The 17,873-nt window shown below is 31.6% G+C and overlaps 3 protein-coding genes across 4 annotated transcripts in view; 2 read left to right on the forward strand and 1 right to left on the reverse strand.

The window, feature by feature from the left end:
• LOC111709664 (V-type proton ATPase subunit G) overlaps window positions 1-1,720 on the reverse strand; it is a 4,458-nt gene extending 2,738 nt beyond the window's left edge. The window contains exon 1 of the mRNA XM_023483452.1: window positions 1,618-1,720. Within this exon, the coding sequence (XP_023339220.1) occupies window positions 1,618-1,680 (63 nt within the window). The 5' untranslated portion in view covers window positions 1,681-1,720. The remainder of the gene's footprint in view (window positions 1-1,617) is intronic.
• Window positions 216-1,299, forward strand: LOC111709665 (BBSome-interacting protein 1-like). Its single transcript, XM_023483453.1, has 3 exons — window positions 216-364; window positions 755-865; window positions 1,127-1,299. The coding sequence occupies exons 1-3, from the start codon at window positions 263-265 to the stop codon at window positions 1,190-1,192; spliced, it is 279 nt and encodes a 92-aa protein (XP_023339221.1). The 5' UTR covers window positions 216-262; the 3' UTR covers window positions 1,193-1,299.
• LOC111709663 (tectonic-2) lies at window positions 1,345-17,649 on the forward strand. Of its 2 annotated transcripts, XM_023483449.1 has the most exons (21): window positions 1,345-1,460; window positions 3,049-3,154; window positions 4,439-4,542; window positions 4,870-4,959; window positions 5,479-5,579; window positions 6,032-6,096; window positions 7,588-7,639; window positions 8,895-8,962; window positions 10,294-10,602; window positions 11,051-11,116; window positions 11,667-11,749; window positions 12,278-12,439; window positions 12,892-12,992; window positions 13,233-13,308; window positions 14,256-14,318; window positions 15,336-15,440; window positions 16,107-16,166; window positions 16,532-16,599; window positions 16,894-17,011; window positions 17,325-17,386; window positions 17,447-17,649. In XM_023483449.1, the coding sequence occupies exons 1-21, from the start codon at window positions 1,362-1,364 to the stop codon at window positions 17,541-17,543; spliced, it is 2,055 nt and encodes a 684-aa protein (XP_023339217.1). In that variant the 5' UTR covers window positions 1,345-1,361; the 3' UTR covers window positions 17,544-17,649. The 2 variants fall into 2 exon arrangements, with proteins under 2 accessions (XP_023339217.1, XP_023339219.1); XM_023483451.1 differs by lacking the exon at window positions 11,051-11,116.
• Window positions 17,650-17,873: the final 224 nt, after the last annotated feature.

Here is a 17,873-nt window from a genome sequence, read left to right on the forward strand (position 1 = left end):
GGGGGGGGGGGGCAGGGGTGCGACTGCACCCCTTTGAAAGTAAAGTTCCAAAATTTACAACTGCATGATAAGGAAAAAACGAGGACTCAACAATCGTTAAAATCATCATGAATTGTTAAACTTGAAAAGGAGATTCAACCGAAAGAATCAAAATTATTTAGTTATTTTTTTATAGTAAATAACTCATATATCTCAAAGGTTTTGAATATAACTTCATTGTGACACCTATATATTTTAAGAAATATGTATTAAAATCTATAGAATGAGTGAAGACAAGAATAGATTTCCTGAACTAGTAAACCCTGTTCTACCAAAACGTGGATTAGTTTATCAAGAAAGTAATCCTCAACTAGTTCTCTGCAAGGTAAGAATATAATATAGGATTGAGTCATTGGCATACATAGGAATTTGTCCATGGGGGGCTTTATTTTTTAGTCTTTAAGGGGGCTCAGCCAGGGGCGTTTTCAGAAATTTGTCCAGAGGGGGGGCTAAATCTTTTTTCCAGGAGGATGGTTGGATGCTGAAAACCCCCTGAACCTCAATAGCCCCCTGTCCTAATTACTTTCGGCTCAGCACTCGTTGGGGCCTTAAACCCCCCTGGAAACCTTAAATCTTACTGATCCAGGGGTTGAGCCCCCCCCCTTGTGTAATTATCCCCAAGTGTTTTAAAGTTTCCATGAAAAACCCAAGGAAGCTGGAAATGGAAAGGGGGGGGTTTCCAATGGACCATTAAGTTAATATTTCTATGTTCAAGCCAAAGCTTCTGCCCCTGAAGTCTATGACCCTGGAGAAGATGGAAAGGATGCAGAAGGAGGCGAACGAGAAGGCGAAGGAAATGCAAGAAGAGATTGAGAAAGAGAAACAGGTGAGCTATGACAGCAAAGGATCATGCAAAGTTTTTTTTTTAAATTGGAAGGTGGGGAGCCAATAAAGGTTTATACCAACCTTTTGTTACCATCATTTAAAATATTTGAAAGCATAACTCTGAATAGAAGATTGAATTTTTTATTCCCTCTCTGCCCCCTCAAACAAACATGTTATATGTTAATGAAAACATATGAAATGTCTATAAAAAGTAATGATATCAAATTAAATGAATCTTCATCAATATTTATTTTATTTTTAGGCTGGGTTCACTGATACCATAGGGTCCGAAGAGACCGCAGATGTTTTAACATTAGATGACGATTAGATGATACTTCAGAAAACACTAGAATCTCAAAATCAATTAATTGCAGTTTTTTCCAGAAAAGTGAACTGAAAACTTTGTTAATTGTGTTAATGGGAAATTCTAACAAACATTGTGAGATATAAGATTGTGGATCAAATCAAAGTAAGATTAAAGAGAAACTAAAACAAATATGGCGTCCTGTTTTCTTCTTCTTGTATTGGTCTCCTTGACCCAGCTGATCTGTGTTCAGTTGATGGAGGAGACAGAGTACTTATATCCACAGTTCAAGGTTATAATAACAGTAATAATAATAATAATAATAATGATAATAAAAATAAGGGGTTCAAGAATCTTATACTAGGACTAAACCGAAAGAAACTATGCAATTAGACAACGTTTAGTTAAAATTCTTCAAGATGTACAATTTTAAGAAGAGAAATAAAAACCTTTTCTGCAGCTCTCTTCTCTGCAATCAGCAGTTGCTGGATACCCTGGGTCTGACTAGCCATATTTTCTGGAATAAAATAAAATTGAAAAGATCAAACAAAAAAGATATTATCGTTATTATATTAATTATATCTAAATAGCTAAGCTAGCTAGTTTATGCATTTATAAATCTTTATTAATTAAATATTTATATTATAAACATGCTAAAACTAAAAAATCCTTTTTAATAATCGTTGAAGGCTATAGACTGTAGGACAAATAAAGAATGATCAAATGAAAAGAACTTCGGTGTTTTGGGGAGTTTATCTGACTAGTCAGACACAGCTGATTAGAATCACATGATTGTATATATCAACAAATATTTAACCAATCAGAGAGCAGCCTCTAGAATACAGTGCTCTCATTGGCAGGAAGATGAAAGATGTCATATCATCGGACTGAGAATTACCTAAACAACTGGGTTAACAAGAACAAAAGAACATCCTAAAATTTCCAACAATCAATAATTTAAAAAAAATGACATTTCTCATAAAAAAGGCGACATAGATATGTTGATTGTTGATGATTTAAAAGATGTTCGTTTGTTTAAACTACATTCATAGTTCCGACGATCTATCATTATAGGAAAGCTATTGTCCGTCCTTTCTCCGGAAAAGACGACCTTTTGTAAATACCACAGTATTAATTATTAGTTGGTATGGATATAAAGAAAGGAAAGGAGAGAACAAATAGTTTAGTCAACTCCAGTGACTATTTACGATGGAACCGACGCTCTCGCTTTTTTTTCAAACGGGGGGGGNATAATAATAATAATAATAATAATAATAATAATAATAATAATAATAATAATAATAATAATAATAATAATAATAATAATAATAATAAGCTCTAGAGAAATAGTAATAATAATAATAATAATAATGATAATAAAAATAATAATAATAATAATAATAATAATAATAATAATTTTTAAGATCTAGATATTTATTGTCTTCTTATTTAAATTGTACAAAATAGTTTACATGTGTTCAATAATAAAGCTTAACGACAAATTCGTTTACATGTTTTTTTGAGAGATTTGTATAAGGGTTGAATACATACATTTTTTAAATAAAAAATTTGGAATTAAGGATACTTGGATCCTGCAAAACACAAAAATTGAAGATTGCACCAATGAAGTAGTAGAACATTAAAAGCATATAATAAGTCATTGACGATAAGAGGGTATGCGGATTGAATAGAAATTTTTAATATAAGAATCGTTTGCATATAATTTGGGCAATTTATGTAGAAATCAGTTTGCGCAAACACTTTACAATTTTCATGAAACATTGATATAAAGTCAATGTACACTATATGGAAAATACACAGATTGTACCAACGCAGAACATTGACGGTTCTAATAATAATAATAATAATAATAATGGTAGAATATATCACCGTGTCCGTGTGATATATCCTCTAGCTGTGAAACCTACTGCTGCTGTGATACAGACTGTCCGGAGGAGATGAAACTAAACCATACTTGCTATACAGGTATTTTATTTAACATTGGGAACCACGTTGATGCAGAGGTCAAAACTAATTTTAGGGAAATCTACAAAGTTTGATCTCGATATCCTTTTTTCCCTATTGTCAATTACATTTTTGGCAGTTACATAGTCAATTATATTTTTGGCAGTTACATTGTCAATTATATTTTCGGCAGTTACATTGTCAATTATATTTTCAGTTACATTGTCAATTATATTTTTGGCAATTACATTGTCATTTATATTTTCGGCAGTTACATTGTCAATTATATTTTCGGCAGTTACATTGTCAATTATATTTTTGGCAATTACATTGTCATTTAAATTTTCGGCAGTTACATTGTCAATTATATTTTTGGCAGTTACATTGTCAATTATATTTTTGGCAGTTACATTGTCAATTATATTTTTGGCAGTTAAATTGTCAATTATATTTTTGGCAATTACATTGTCAATTATATTTTCGGCAGTTACATTGTCAATTATATTTTTGGCAGTTACATTGTCAATTATATTTTTGGCAATTACATTGTCAATTATATTTTCGGCAGTTACATTGTCAATTGTATTTTTGGCAGTTAAATTGTCAATGATTTTTTTGGCGGTTACATTGTCAATTATATTTTCGGCAGTTACATAGTCAATTATATTTTTGACAGTTACATTGTCAATTATATTTTTGGCAGTTGCATAGTCAATTATATTTTTGGCAGTTAGATAGTCAATTATATCTTTGGCAGTTACATTGTCATTTATATTTTTGGCAGTTACATTGTCAATTATATTTTTGGCAATTACATTGTCAATTATATTTTTGGACGTTTTATTCATAATTTCAACCCCGTGCCTATCCAATTTATGTTTAAATATTCTCCTTGTAAATAGGTAATCTCTGTCTATTGGAGAGCCTGTTAACAAAGTTTTGCTAGAAAATGGCAAGATTTGTGCCTTTGTTGCACAAATATAGATTAACAGGATACGCATTGTCCTTGTGAATCATTGAAGGCAATTTTTAATGAAAGAGATTCAAAGAGTTCCATCGACAGTTTTGAACTCAAGGAGGAGGGTTAGCAGACAAGCATCCTCCATGGAACTGTTCCAGCTCTAGAGAAATGTATCCTCTCTATATATAGGATTGTATGGAGGAGGGTTAGCAGACAAGCATCCTACATGGAACTGTTCCAGCTCTAGAGAAATGTATCCTCTCTATATATAGGATTGTATGGAGGAGGGTTAGCAGACAAGCATCCCACATGGAACTGTAGAACTTTATCCTCTCTATATTTAGGATTGTATGGAGGAGGGTTTGCTGACAAACATCCTCCATGGAACTGTTCCAATCCTAGCGATCTTTATCCTCTCTACTTTCATCAATTCCTCTGTCTGTATCAGGTCTGTATAATGTATTTTTAATATCTTTGACATATTTGAAAGTATATTTTGACACTTACATGCAAATAAAATGAGAATCATTTTGTTTCACTGTTACTTCGATAACAGTTGGTTGGAAATGATATACTTTATGACTACCAAGAACATCTTTTGAAATAGTTTTTTTTTCATCCCCCAATACTCCAATTTTTTTTAATGCGTAAAAACTAATTTTCAAACAATATAAATGATGAAAAAGATTATTGATATTTTAAGCAAATCATATTTTGCTTAAAAGCAACAAATAAAGCTTATAACATATTTTATTATGTTTGATGTTGAATTTAGGAGAACTCTCCCTACCTTGGTGATTTCTACGCTGTGGCGGCTAAACTGGAGACTAGGGGGGAATATCAGAAGGCCATCAGTGCAGTCAAGGTTGGACAAATGGACATTTTTTTTAAAAATTCATAAATATTAATAATTTTTTGTTATGAGCATTTACAATACATTTTATACGAACTTTAATATGAAGAATAAACATGATCATGATCATAAATATAAACAATAAAGATATGCAATTAACATTTAACATGGACATAAACATGAACATAAGCATGAACATAAACATTAACATAAACGTAAACATGAACATAAACTTAAACATCAAAATAAACATAAACGTAAACATACACATACATATTATGTTAACAAGTGAATATAGAATAAATAATAAGAACAAAACAATATATTTAGATAAATATAGAACAAACAAGAACATAAACGAAATTAGTTTTTTTCATAAACTCTAACCTCTGCAACCCGATGCCGTAGAACTTAAATATTACAAACTATGAATTATGTAAAATCAAATAGTCTAAGTTTAAATATGATAGGTTTACACAATCAGGTTGCAAAGATATAGGGATTATAAAATTTGAGTTTGTGGTTTCCTAGACGTATGATGCTGATGACTCCGGGTTAAATAAAGATGAAGACCCGGAGAAGGATGTTCAGAGTTACAAGGAAGGAGTTATCGTTAAAACTCTTTATCACAGGTATCATTTACAATTTAGTTTGGACATTTAAAGGGACAGTCCTTGTAAATTCAAACGACAAATCATTTTTAAAGCAATAATGTGGAAGATATCGCCTTTGCAGCTTGAAAAGATTTTAATTTTAAAAATTGCAGCCATCTTTTCTGAAATACACAAGTCACTTTTATATAAAACTATATACAATTAAAAACAATTAATTTTCAAAGTTAAAACATGGATATTCATTCTTGATAATAGTATGTGGTACCGTAAAGGACAATTTATAAAATTTATAAAATCCTGTAAAATGCATAAAAATCATAGAAAAACTCAATTTTCTGTTCCAGGTGTAATTTTTTACTTTTGATATTATAATTATGGATGCAGTCGGTGGGCCCATACAATATCTATATATAAAGCATTTATACCTTTTTAATCAAGATAATTTTTATTTAAAATCTAAATATTTTTAGGAAACAAGGAATAAAAGGAGAACTCTCTCTGCCTGCCCCATCTATATCAGGAGAATGTATTTCAGGTATTTAAAAAAAATAATATATATATATATAGAAATTTATAAATGAGATAGTTGAACAAGTTACAGATGTGTTCATGACTTCTTTTCTAAGAAATTTTATCCATTGACAAACTTGCTAGACACTGCAAACTAGACCAAAGCTTATACGACATTACTGCTACAACTTTGTAACAACGTAGTTTGATTTTTCACACAAGTATTAGAAAACCAAATTTACCTGTTACATATTACGATATTCGTTTACATACTAGACATTCAAGATGTTTAACCAAATTTACTCGTTACATACTAGACATTCAAGATGTTTAACCAAATTTATCCGTTACATACTAGACATTCAAGATGTTTAACCAAATTTACTCGTTACATACTAGACATTCAAGATGTTTAACCAAATTTATCCGTAGACATTCAAGATGTTTAACCAAATTTACTCGTTACATACTAGACATTCAAGATGTTTAACCAAATTTATTCGTTTACATACTAGACATTCAAGATGTTTATAACTATCCTGTTAGCTCTTTAATAAAAGGAGATAAGATTGAAAACATAAACAGCGATAATCAGAAAACTCCGAAATAGGAAGACGACTTTATAGCAATACTTGAGTGTATTTGATGTTTTTACAAGGAAAATAGTTTAACTATAGACACTTATCAAATCACTAATTAAGTGATATGGGCCTGTTTGCATTGAACATGTTTTGTATCCAATGCATATTGGACTATATAAACTCATAACCATTGTCGTCTTCCTATTTCAGAGTTTTCTGGTTATCACTAGGAAAGTATTAGAACAATTTCCTAAAGTTTTCCTACCACAAATATGGAATCCATTGTCAGTAGAAATAAAAAAACTCGTGTTCTTTAAACTCGTTAAAAAATAAATTGCATGCACGGATAAAACATATATGTATCTGCAATTTGAATGTTCAAGATCAAACTGTTTGTCATTTATTTCTGAATAAATAAATGTGCCATCCTAAGTTCTGAGCTAGCTTTTGATTCTGATTGAGCTACATAAACCCCCCCCCCTCTCTCTCTCTCTTCCTAATACTTTCCCCCTACCTATTGGACGGAACACCTCCAATTGTATGATTTAAAAATTATATCATACAATAACATCCGGCTTTGCCATTAAAGACGGCCAAGATAAGATTTCAATCTATACATGCACTTTGGTTTCAGGTGTAGACATCGTGATCTCGATATCTAAGTGTGACTTTGAGTCTTTAAAAGAAAATAAAGAAATTTGAAAAAGGAGTTAACCCACTTTCTCAGTTTAATAGCATTTAGAAATTTCAAACTTTAATATCGGCAAAGTTTTTTCACACTATTTGATGTTTGATAATGAATTAAAACAATCTCTCTAAATAAAAAAAAATAAACGAATATTGAAAACAATTCTGCGTAAAACTCTTGGCCTGATACTCAATATTCATAATTTTTACATTTTGACTGAAAATAAATAATGTTAATAATGTTTTAGCTCCGGTTCGATTCTTGAGAAACCAGAAAACTTCCTGTATAAGAACTCTTAGGTAAATCTAATTCAAGTTGACGACAACTAGGGTTTCATTCGCAAAACGTTTGCGTAATTTTTGCGGAACGAAACGCAAAATTTTTCTTTCTTTGCGCATCAGTTTTGCGCGAAAAAACAACAATTTGCGCAATCATTCGCAAAAGTCATTTCGCGCAAAATTGCCCTATTCCGCTTTTGCGAAACTCAAGTTTTGCGCAATTCCGCAATTTCGTACCAAAATCCGAAACAGATTGTCCAGTAAAAGTCTCGACAATTTTAGTTTCGGACATGCATATTTCCTAAAAGTGGATTCTTCAGGCATTGGTTACTTTCTTGCATTATTTTATATGAGATAAAAAAGATTTCAGAAATTTGATTAAAAAAATTTAAGAACATAATTCATACTTGATTAGGCAAAGCTTTTAAGGGTCACTTGAAATTATTTAATAGGATTAAAATATTGCCAAGTTTCACACTCTCTAATTTCTATTTTATTAATTTTGGTCCCTTAATTTAAACTTTTTGTTACTGGAAGCAACCAATTGAGTGTAGTATAATCGTTATCATACTCGTATGTTAATATTTTTTTATGTATGGAATAAATCTTCAGTTGTTTAATTCTAAGCTTAGAATATCAATTTTTGACAATGTGCCTAAAAAGTTACATTTTGCGTAAAACTTGCGGTTTTGCGCAAATTGCGCAAAAAAAATAGCGCAAAACTCATTGCGTTTCATGCGCAAAAATAGCGCAAAAGTTCGCAAAAAAAAATTGCGCGAAAATAGCGCAAATTTTGCGCAAAAGATTTAGCCATTTCGTGGAAACCCTAACGCCAACTCAGGTTGTATCTGGTTAAAGTTTACAATCACTAACGCGGCAATTTTGCGTCAAACATAGTGTTAAATAAAACCCCATTTCAGCTAATAAGTAAATTTTCAAGCTATATTTATAAAACTTTTAGATTTAAAAAACATCAAATATCATGAGATTGCTTTAATGTTGTCTTCTAATTCTGCAGTTTTTATAGTTCAAATAAGTAAAGCATTATCTATATATACATAATCTCTGGAATCCCAGTACCGCGGATTCCCTCATATTTCGATTAGGTAACATTAGCTTGGTTTTGAAATTCTAAGTTGAGTTGGTCGGCTTTTATAGCTAAAATTTGTTTCCCGGTAAAATCGACCAAGTGCGGATAAACAGCGGGAGTAACTATGAGTAACCTGGGCGGCGCCGGGCCAAGCTAATTATAATTAAATTAAAATTTTTGTTTTAGTCCTGAGATTTGTGACGATGGTAAGAATTCTCCTCTAGACCACCAAATGTATTTAATGGATTTTCCAGGTTTGTCTCCATTATTTTTATATTTAAAATTCACAATTTTCTTAATGAAAGAGAATGAATATATACGGAGATTAAAGATCTCTAAAACTATAGTGAATGATCTCGAACATCTATAAACCCTTGAGTAACAATTAGTCTTCAAATTGAAGCCGAAAAACACAATAATTTAATTAAAAACAATATTTAATAATTCAAATTGATATATTTTAAATCAGTTTTCAAATGTTTTCAGCCGAAATACAAATATATTGTTCTTATAAATTTTATAGAAAAACATTTTTTTTTAAATAAAAAAAGATTTTCTTTACGGTCATTTCTCTTCAGCTTTAATTTGTAATTTGTATTTATCTATTATATTTTGTGATTTACAGGGTGAGTCAAAAAAGTGAGATTAGTAGCGTCTGGTGCAAAAGTGTATTTTTTTTGTGTGTGCAATTCTTCTGTATGGAATTTTTTCAATATTAAAGGGACAGTAAAGGGAAAATGAAAGGGGGTATAAGCTGAAAGCTAATCACTTTAGCTCTTGATCGCGACCCATGAAAGTCATATCTGATGTTCCTGTCTCGAGAAATTGATATAAAACTGTGTTAAAATTATACGAAAATTAATATATATACAATTTTGTATAAAAGTAGTAGGTTTAAACAGATCATATTCAGCAAATATGCAACCAATCTGAAAACGATGATATCCCAGAGAAAGCTAATTGTAAATTAGGTTTACTTTTATATTTGTTATTTCTATTTTCAATAGATTTCATTCATAATATTATTTTTACGTCCGTATTACTTGACCAGAAATTCCATCAATGGCAGTGCAGTAAAGTGGTCACGTGATACAGGCGGAGACACGTGACCAGTATACTGCTCTGCCATTGGTGATAGTTCTGGTCACGTGATTTAAGTTACAGATTTTCAAAATTTTACATATATGAATTTTCGTATAATTTTAACACAGTTTTATATCAGTTTCTCGAGACAGGAACATCTGATATAACTTTCATGGGTCGCGATCAAGAGCTAAAGTGATTAGCTTTCAGCCTATACCCCCTTTCATTTTCCCTTTACTGTCCCTTTAAGAAAAAAAGAAAATTTGCAATTTTCAGTTCTGGTCTAATTTTTAAGGAAAAGTTTCGCTGATTTTATTTGGGCAATTGGAGTGCAAAAAAAATAAATTCCTAAAATATTAAAAATTACGATACAGGAGAGTTGCACGAAAAAGATACAATTTTGCACCAGACGCCGCTAATCACATTTTTTTTACTAACCCTATATTTAGATATTATTATTATGGTAACAAATTAAGATTGGAATTAAATTAGTTAATTTCAGGTATTGAGAACGAACCAACCTTCAGTCAAGTTCTCTCCTCCAACAACTATTTAAACACAACTAAAACCACGGTGAACTACTACACTACAGAGACAGTTGAAAACTATTTATCCACCGAATCCAGAGCTTTGGAAATCCGCGAAAATGTCGCGGAAAATTTCGAGGATTTGTTAGAACTATCTAGAAAGGATTTTAGTCCTTCTATGTTTGACGAAAATGTGAGAAATGAAGGAGTCATGCCTTACGACAAACTACCATACTTTGCTAATTTTAACACGGAGGAAAATGAATGCAGAAATATTGCTCTAGGTATGTTTTATTCATTAAATTTTGTTTACATACATACATCATTAATGTTTTAACATAAATAAATAGAATCTAAAGTTTGATTGGCCATAACATATAAAAGATATTCTTGAAATCATAAGAAAGGAACTTTATATCACCACAATTTCTAATTTTTAAATCACTTATCTTTGCAACCTGATGTCGTATAGACCTTGGAGATTTTAAACTGATTTTTTTAGATTAAATATATATGTTTGAAATATCAAAGATCTATACCACCAGGTTGCAAAGATTTGAGGTTTCATTGAATTGTGGCGAGTATTGAGTTCCTTTAGGAAGCTGATTATTATTTCTTACGAATTTGTAGCAAACAGTTATAGAAACTATACTTAAAAATTCCATATAATTGTTTCAAGGTCTTCTCACTTCCATATTTGTTTTGAATTTTGATAAAAAACATACAATGTAGAGGTGAAATATACACTGTACTGGACTGGTACACAGATTATCAAAATACAAGTTGACATTCTTCTTGGTGAGTTTGCTAGTTTTTTTAATTGTATTAAATTCCTGGTCAGATTGATTCATATATTAAATAGAATTTTTGTTCTATTTATTACCACGTTTTAAATAAGAACAAAGTTTCACTAATTATTATTTAAACTTTATTTATAATTATATACAAAATTAAGCTAAATTTGATAAATTAAAATCTATATATTTTCAAATCACTGATATTCAGTTAAGTTTGTATCCTCAGTATTATAACGAAAAATGTTTAATAAAGTCGATAAAGATTGGAAAGACATGAAGTGCTCATCAAAGTAAATTTTTTTCAGATAATATGCTTTAAGACCAAATTAATGCACTGCTGGATTTTTTGCGCGAAAGCTTAATGTTTTTTCCTCCTGTTATGGTTAGGATTGACCGTGTATTTTTGTTATTGTCATTTGTTATTTTTCTTACTTTTTTTATTGTATTTGTTTTGTTATTGATATTGTTAATTTTATTGTTATTATTGTACTTGCTATTATTATTATTATTATTGTTTTGTTAATGTTTTTTTACACAGATTTCTATACTAGGAAATGTAACCCTGGAATCTCCCCGAATGTACCTGAACCAGTATTACACTGTAAAATTCCAGCATTTAAGACAACGAAACAAGGTACAGAGGTTAAACATGTTTTTTAATATGGAACATTTAATATCTTCAAGTTTTTGAAGGGACCTAATTTTAAGTAACCCTCTTTTTCAAGAGTGGCATGTCCGATTTACAAACCACGTTGTCTGAGCAGCATCTTAAAAAGGATTCCCTCTGGTAATCCCGTTCTTAGTCTCAGCTGCATAAAACTCACCTGAGGCCGAATTTAAAGAATTTGAACCGCGGTTTAAATTTAAGCCACGGCTCAGATATAGTTGGTTCCACTTAAATTTGTATTAATTTTTTCAAGATTTAAGCCGGCGCTCAATTGAAACCGGTTTTTGGGACTTAAATTCATTAAATTCGGACACTGTGGAGAAATCAAAATTATCAATTTCTAGATATTTTCGCTCAGATAATTGTTTAATGGAACCGTTGTGAATCGAGCATGTCCCTCTTTTTTTAAATTGAATATAACTTCAAATTATGTCCACAGTCCCTTGAAACAAACGTATATTATTATTTTTTTTCTGTAATAAAAACCATTTTTAGACACTGTTTGATCATGATACAGACATGATTAATGAAGAATCCAGAAGCTCTGGAAATATTATGGAAAGATCAGGAAACCCTGGAAATATTATAGAAAGATCAGGAAACCCTGGATATTTAATTGGTAAACCGATTATCCCTGTCGTCAATACAACTGTACAGGTATGCAGAATTGAGAAATCTTTTTAAGTAGAATAATACGACAACTCATTGAAAAATGCGCGCTTAAAGGAATTGCAGACATAATTTTGAGTATTTAAAAGAATATATCATGAGATTCACAGCATCTTTGAAATCTTAAATTCTGGTCTTAAACCTTCATGAGAAACAGTGGATTAAGACTTGTCGACTTTGGTCCTGTAAAGAAAGAATGTTTGTAACAAGTGCGTACAGGTTCAAAATTCAATAAGTCAGATCATTTTTGGGCCAAGTCTAATTTATACATTGTTAAATGCAATATTTTTTTCATCTCTGGAGTATTTTGAAATTATTAGCAAACAGATGATCTTATTCTTATTTCTGTGTATTTATGAGATTGTTAACCTTTCCTAAGGAATGCATGCGTTTTAATTGTATTACTTGTGTTTTAATTATGTGTACTCTACAATCTACAGGTTGAGAATGAGACAAGTGTAGAGTATAGTCTGGATGTGAGAGGGTTTAGGGTCTGGGGCTCTTCAACCAAAAGTTCTCTTTGCGCAGACTCACAACTTAGGAATCAATCAACATTTATTTTGTATTAATAATTTCTGAATATCTACATAATTTGTAATTTTTAAATTAAAATTTCACTTAAGGCATTTGAAATTTTCGAAATATATTAGTTGCTATTTTTATCTTGCTTTTTGTGCAAAAAAACCTACTTTTACTATTTCAAGCAAAGTTTCAAACAAGTTTGAAATGACTTCAAGAAGAATTAGCTGAAAAAAATTGAAATAAAAAAATCTTTGGTCAGGTCGGTTGAGTTTGGAGTGAATATGGAAAGTGGCTGCTTTATCAGGGTTCACAAGAAGAATATTACAAGCTGCAGGGTAGGTACAAGCTGCAGGGTAGGTACAAGCTGCAGGGTAGGTACAAGCTGCAGGGTAGGTACAAGCTGCAGGGTAGGTACAAGCTGCAGGGTAGGTTAAGCTGCAGGGTAGGTACAAGCTGCAGGGTAGGTACAAGCTGCAGGGTAGGTTAAGCTGCAGGGTAGGTACAAGCTGCAGGGTAGGTTAAGATTTACAGGCTTGTAAAACTACCCTCCCCCCCCCCTTCTCCGAGTTTTTAAAGTAAATTTTTAAGTGGAAACTGAAAAATCAATTTTCTTTCCTCTTTATACAAAAACAGAGAACTCTGTGCAAAGTTGATACAGATTCCATAAAAAATACAAAAAATTTACGACTAAAAATTTCTTTCAATTAATAAATTATAGATTTTAATGGATTTTTAATCTTATATTATTAAATCTACTTTTAAAAGTGGGACGTTCACAATTCACACTCACTGATACTCTTTTAACCTTTGTCACAATCCCAGTGAAGGTTGGATTAGAATATGATAATCTTGCAAAACTTAATTGACTTTTCTCCCCTCCTCGTCTTGTAATCAGGTGCACGAGGGAGGGACGGCAACATAATTGACTTTTCTCCCCTCCTCGTCTTGTAATCAGGTGCACGAGGGAGGGACGGCAAGCCAAATTATTTTCCTTTCCGTCAAATTTTCATCCCAGCCACATTCTACTCATTTTCTCGTCCGAATCACATTCTCATTGTCATCTTTTTAACCTTTTGGTATTCCCAACTTAGATTATTAAATCAACAGAATTCAGTTTGAAATATCTTAGGTCTGTGATATTGCAGGTTGCAAAGATATGGCAAAAACTAATTCACTTTCTCTCTCGCAAGAAATTTTTTTTATCAATAGTTATATGGTGTTGTCAATTGTAACAGTCCGCTAATGATTACAATGACAGTCCGTTTAATCTGAATATTTGAAGGCGCTGAAGAGTAAAATTATGAATCTACAAAACAATCTGCTCAGATCAACATTAATTGCCAAGGTATGGAATTTAACATTAATGGAATTTAACATTAATTTGAAATCTAGGTTTTGATTTTTCTCTCTGACTTTTTACAGTAGTGCAACTAAACTTGATAATAAGAAATGGCATGACCTTTTCTTGAGATACAGGCCTACCCGCAAATAATAAACTTCAGAGATGACTTTACGGAATTTTTACTGTCTGTTTCCTTTTTTTATGTAACAGCAACTGAAACACTGTAAACTTGTTTCTTTCTTTGCTGAATCATTTAATAAGCTATTACAAGACTATATTAAAGGCAGATTACTTAATTAAACCTTGGCATCCTAATATTTTAAAATTTTAGGTCGTCATTATATCTCTTCCTTTGTGAGTATCCCTGTGTCTTGTATCATTTATTTAAACTGAGCTGGGAACTTTAGAATGGTGAATATCAGGATTAATGCTTAATTGTCTGTTTTTGCTAATCTCAAGACTAACATAATCTCGAGATTATGTTAGTCTTGAGATTAAATATTTTGATCAACAAATTTGATTCTAGGAACGCCAGATTTCTTCGTTTTCTTGACTCATTTATTTATTAATACATTAGTTAAAATTGGTTACAAAAAAATCTCAAACACATTATTAATATTTGTTTTCATCGATCAATTTACAAAATGGCCGACAACAAATTCTTTATTTGTTAGAAATTGCAGATTTCTCTCATTGGATAGAATTTATTTTCAAGGCTGTCTTTGGTCAATACAATTTACGAACTATATTCCAGCACTCTTGTTGGAGAAAGCACTGCACGGATATCCAAAGAGAGAGAAAAAGAGTGGATTAAGGACTAAAATTAAAAGTTTCCATAGTGGGTATTCGGATTAAGTAGTTGGGATTAAAGGCTATCCAATCTAAAGGTCTCAGCTCTGATTCTTGAAATGATAACCTGATTAAATTTACAAAACTAACACAATAATGATGTCTCTTGTCCTAGATAATAAATGATTTGATTCTGTAAAACTCATCATTTTTAATTTCAATATATTCTAGGATGGAAGTTTGAATCTAACAGATGCTCAAGGTCTAGTCAAGATACTTCATGATGAAACTGAACCCTATCCGGATTCTCGTAGAACCCTGATACCAACCTGTCAGGTACTAAACCCTATCCGGATTCTCGTAGAACCCTGATACCAACCTGTCAGGTACTAAACCTAGTCCTGATACTAGAACCCTGATACCAACCGGTTAGGTACTGAACCTATAGTCCTGATACTAGAAGCCTTATTCCAACCTGTCAGGCAATGAACCTAGTCCTGATACTCGTAGAACCCTGATACCAACCTGTCAGGTACTGAACCTATAGTCTTGATACTAGAACCCTGATACCAACATATCAGGAATTGAACCTATAGTCCTGATACTAGAACCCTGATACCAACCTGTCAGGTACTGAACCTAGTCCTGATACTAGAACCCTGATACCAACATATCAGGTACTGAACCTATAGTCCTGATACTAGAACCCTGATACCAACCTGTCAGGTACTGAACCTAGTCCTGATACTAGAACCCTGATACCAACATATCAGGTACTGAACCTATAGTCCTGATACTAGAAGCCTGATACCAACCTGTCAGGTACTGAACCTATAGTCCTGATACTTGGACCTTGATACCAACCTGTCAAATAATTGCAAAGCAAAATGGAATCATTAACAATAACAGAATTAAGTATTTATTTCAAAACAGAAAATCATTTTCCTGATATAGGAGTTTTTATCTGAAAATCTAATTTGCAAAATATGATTTTACGTTTAGGTTCCATCTGGAGTCCGCATAACAGTGTTATACACTAGTAATGGAGAACTGCAAGGAGAGGTGAGAATTAATTTTTCAATTTTTAAAATAAATTAGCGTACATTTTACAAAAGATAAAAAATATCTTAACTTTGATTTGTATGAGTATTCACAAACAAAGAGCCATAACAGACTTACTTAACATTTAAAGGAGCTCGCCCCGATGCTAACAGAAATAAACGTCAATCAATAAGCCAATCAATCAATCAATCATGCAATCAATCGATTATTCAATCAATCAATGGATTAAATAGCCATTATAAAATAAATACAAAAAACTCAGCTAACCATTATTTTAAAAATGAAACCTATGTAACTGTCGTCTTACCTTTTTGTCATATTTTTGGCAACCTAGGACATTTTAAATATTTTTTGATTGTTTGTAGCCTATTCGCCTGATAACTGGAGTCCGTGTAACACCTTTGTGGAACACTTGGCATTGGACTTGTAGCAGGTGAAAAAATAAGTACATTTTATGGATCCGGATTTAATTTTGATGCTGATCCAGATCCCGAATCCAACCTGAAAAAAATGGATCCTGACCCAGGCCATGAATATTTCTTTAAGATTCATTGATTTTTAGAGCAAATGAAATTTTCTAATTTTTCCTGACTTTTTTCTCTTATTTTTAAGCTCAGACTTGATGACCCATTCTAAGATTTTTTAAGGTCGGGAAAAATTTCCCAACATTAAGTATCACATTATTATATATTATTAAATCTTATAATTTTTCATGGTTTGATTCTAGGACCGAGGTTGGAGAGTGTGGGAGAACTCGAAGATATTTACTCCGAACTGAGGTGGAGTTTATCAATGTACCTGTCATCTGGCATCTAGCTAACACATCAAGGTTCTGGGTTCTTCAGGTAAACAAATCTTACTAATACAGGGGTGTATTTTTACAATAACCGTCACATCTCAAACTATTCAAACTAAACTATATACAGTGATAACCAGAAAACTGTAGTGCAGGAGGACGACATTTAAGCATTACTGAAGTGCATTTGATAGATTTACTAGTAAGTTATTTAATCACTTAAGTCAAATGGTTCTGTTTACACACTGAACAATTGCGGTGTTTCTTGTTCTTAGGAGACTAATTATCATATCTTAAGTTTAAAAGTCGACTTCCTATTCCAGAGTTTTCTGGTTCTCACTTAAACAATACGAATTCTTTAGAGTGAGTTAAGCTGTGAAGGAGATGCATGTTGGGAGTCAATACTTCAACCTTTTATACAAAAGTAAGTTGAAACATATTTTTTGTTTCGATTTTTGACTAACTATTTTTTAAATTTCGTAAGGTTGGACGGACGAGTTGTGGTGCAAGTTCTAGAATGGTTGTTTCTTCTCATCCTGCTCATTATTCCCTCATACAGTTTCTCAAATATTAAAATTTAAACTAAAAGTGTTAAGTTCTATTAATTCCTCAATTGTTTCTGAAGCAAGAAATGTTCAAGTGACTTTTGTAGAAAAACCACAAATGAAAATAAACATTCTAAAAACATGGATATCTAATTCATACTTGATCAGACAAAGTGCCATTCTAAATTGAACAATAATAAAATCAATGGAGGTTGATTTAAAAAAACTATTTATTGTGTATTTTGTAAGAGTGCAAATAACGTGATAGTGACATTACAGTAGAATTGTAAGAAATATTGTTTTTAAAAATATGATTAAAAAATGTTGTTAAAAAATTACAATTTCTAATGCCTAGTTAAAGAGTTA

Source organism: Eurytemora carolleeae, unplaced genomic scaffold, assembly GCF_000591075.1.
Source record: "Eurytemora carolleeae unplaced genomic scaffold, Eaff_2.0 scaffold662, whole genome shotgun sequence".
Classification (NCBI taxonomy): domain Eukaryota; kingdom Metazoa; phylum Arthropoda; class Copepoda; order Calanoida; family Temoridae; genus Eurytemora; species Eurytemora carolleeae.

What these genes read in the sequence shown, in the direction of transcription:
- LOC111709665 (XM_023483453.1), top strand. Translation starts at nt 263, where the DNA reads ATGAGTGAAGACAAGAATAGATTTCCTGAACTAGTAAACCCTGTTCTA. An exon ending in CTCAACTAGTTCTCTGCAAG is followed by an intron (nt 365 to 754) that starts GTAAGAATATAA and finishes TCTATGTTCAAG; the next exon opens with CCAAAGCTTCTGCCCCTGAA. An exon ending in AGATTGAGAAAGAGAAACAG is followed by an intron (nt 866 to 1,126) that starts GTGAGCTATGAC and finishes TTTTATTTTTAG; the next exon opens with GCTGGGTTCACTGATACCAT.
- LOC111709663 (XM_023483449.1), top strand. Translation starts at nt 1,362, where the DNA reads ATGGCGTCCTGTTTTCTTCTTCTTGTATTGGTCTCCTTGACCCAGCTG. An exon ending in ATTTAAGACAACGAAACAAG is followed by an intron (nt 11,750 to 12,277) that starts GTACAGAGGTTA and finishes AACCATTTTTAG; the next exon opens with ACACTGTTTGATCATGATAC. An exon ending in CAAGGTTCTGGGTTCTTCAG is followed by an intron (nt 17,012 to 17,324) that starts GTAAACAAATCT and finishes CGAATTCTTTAG; the next exon opens with AGTGAGTTAAGCTGTGAAGG.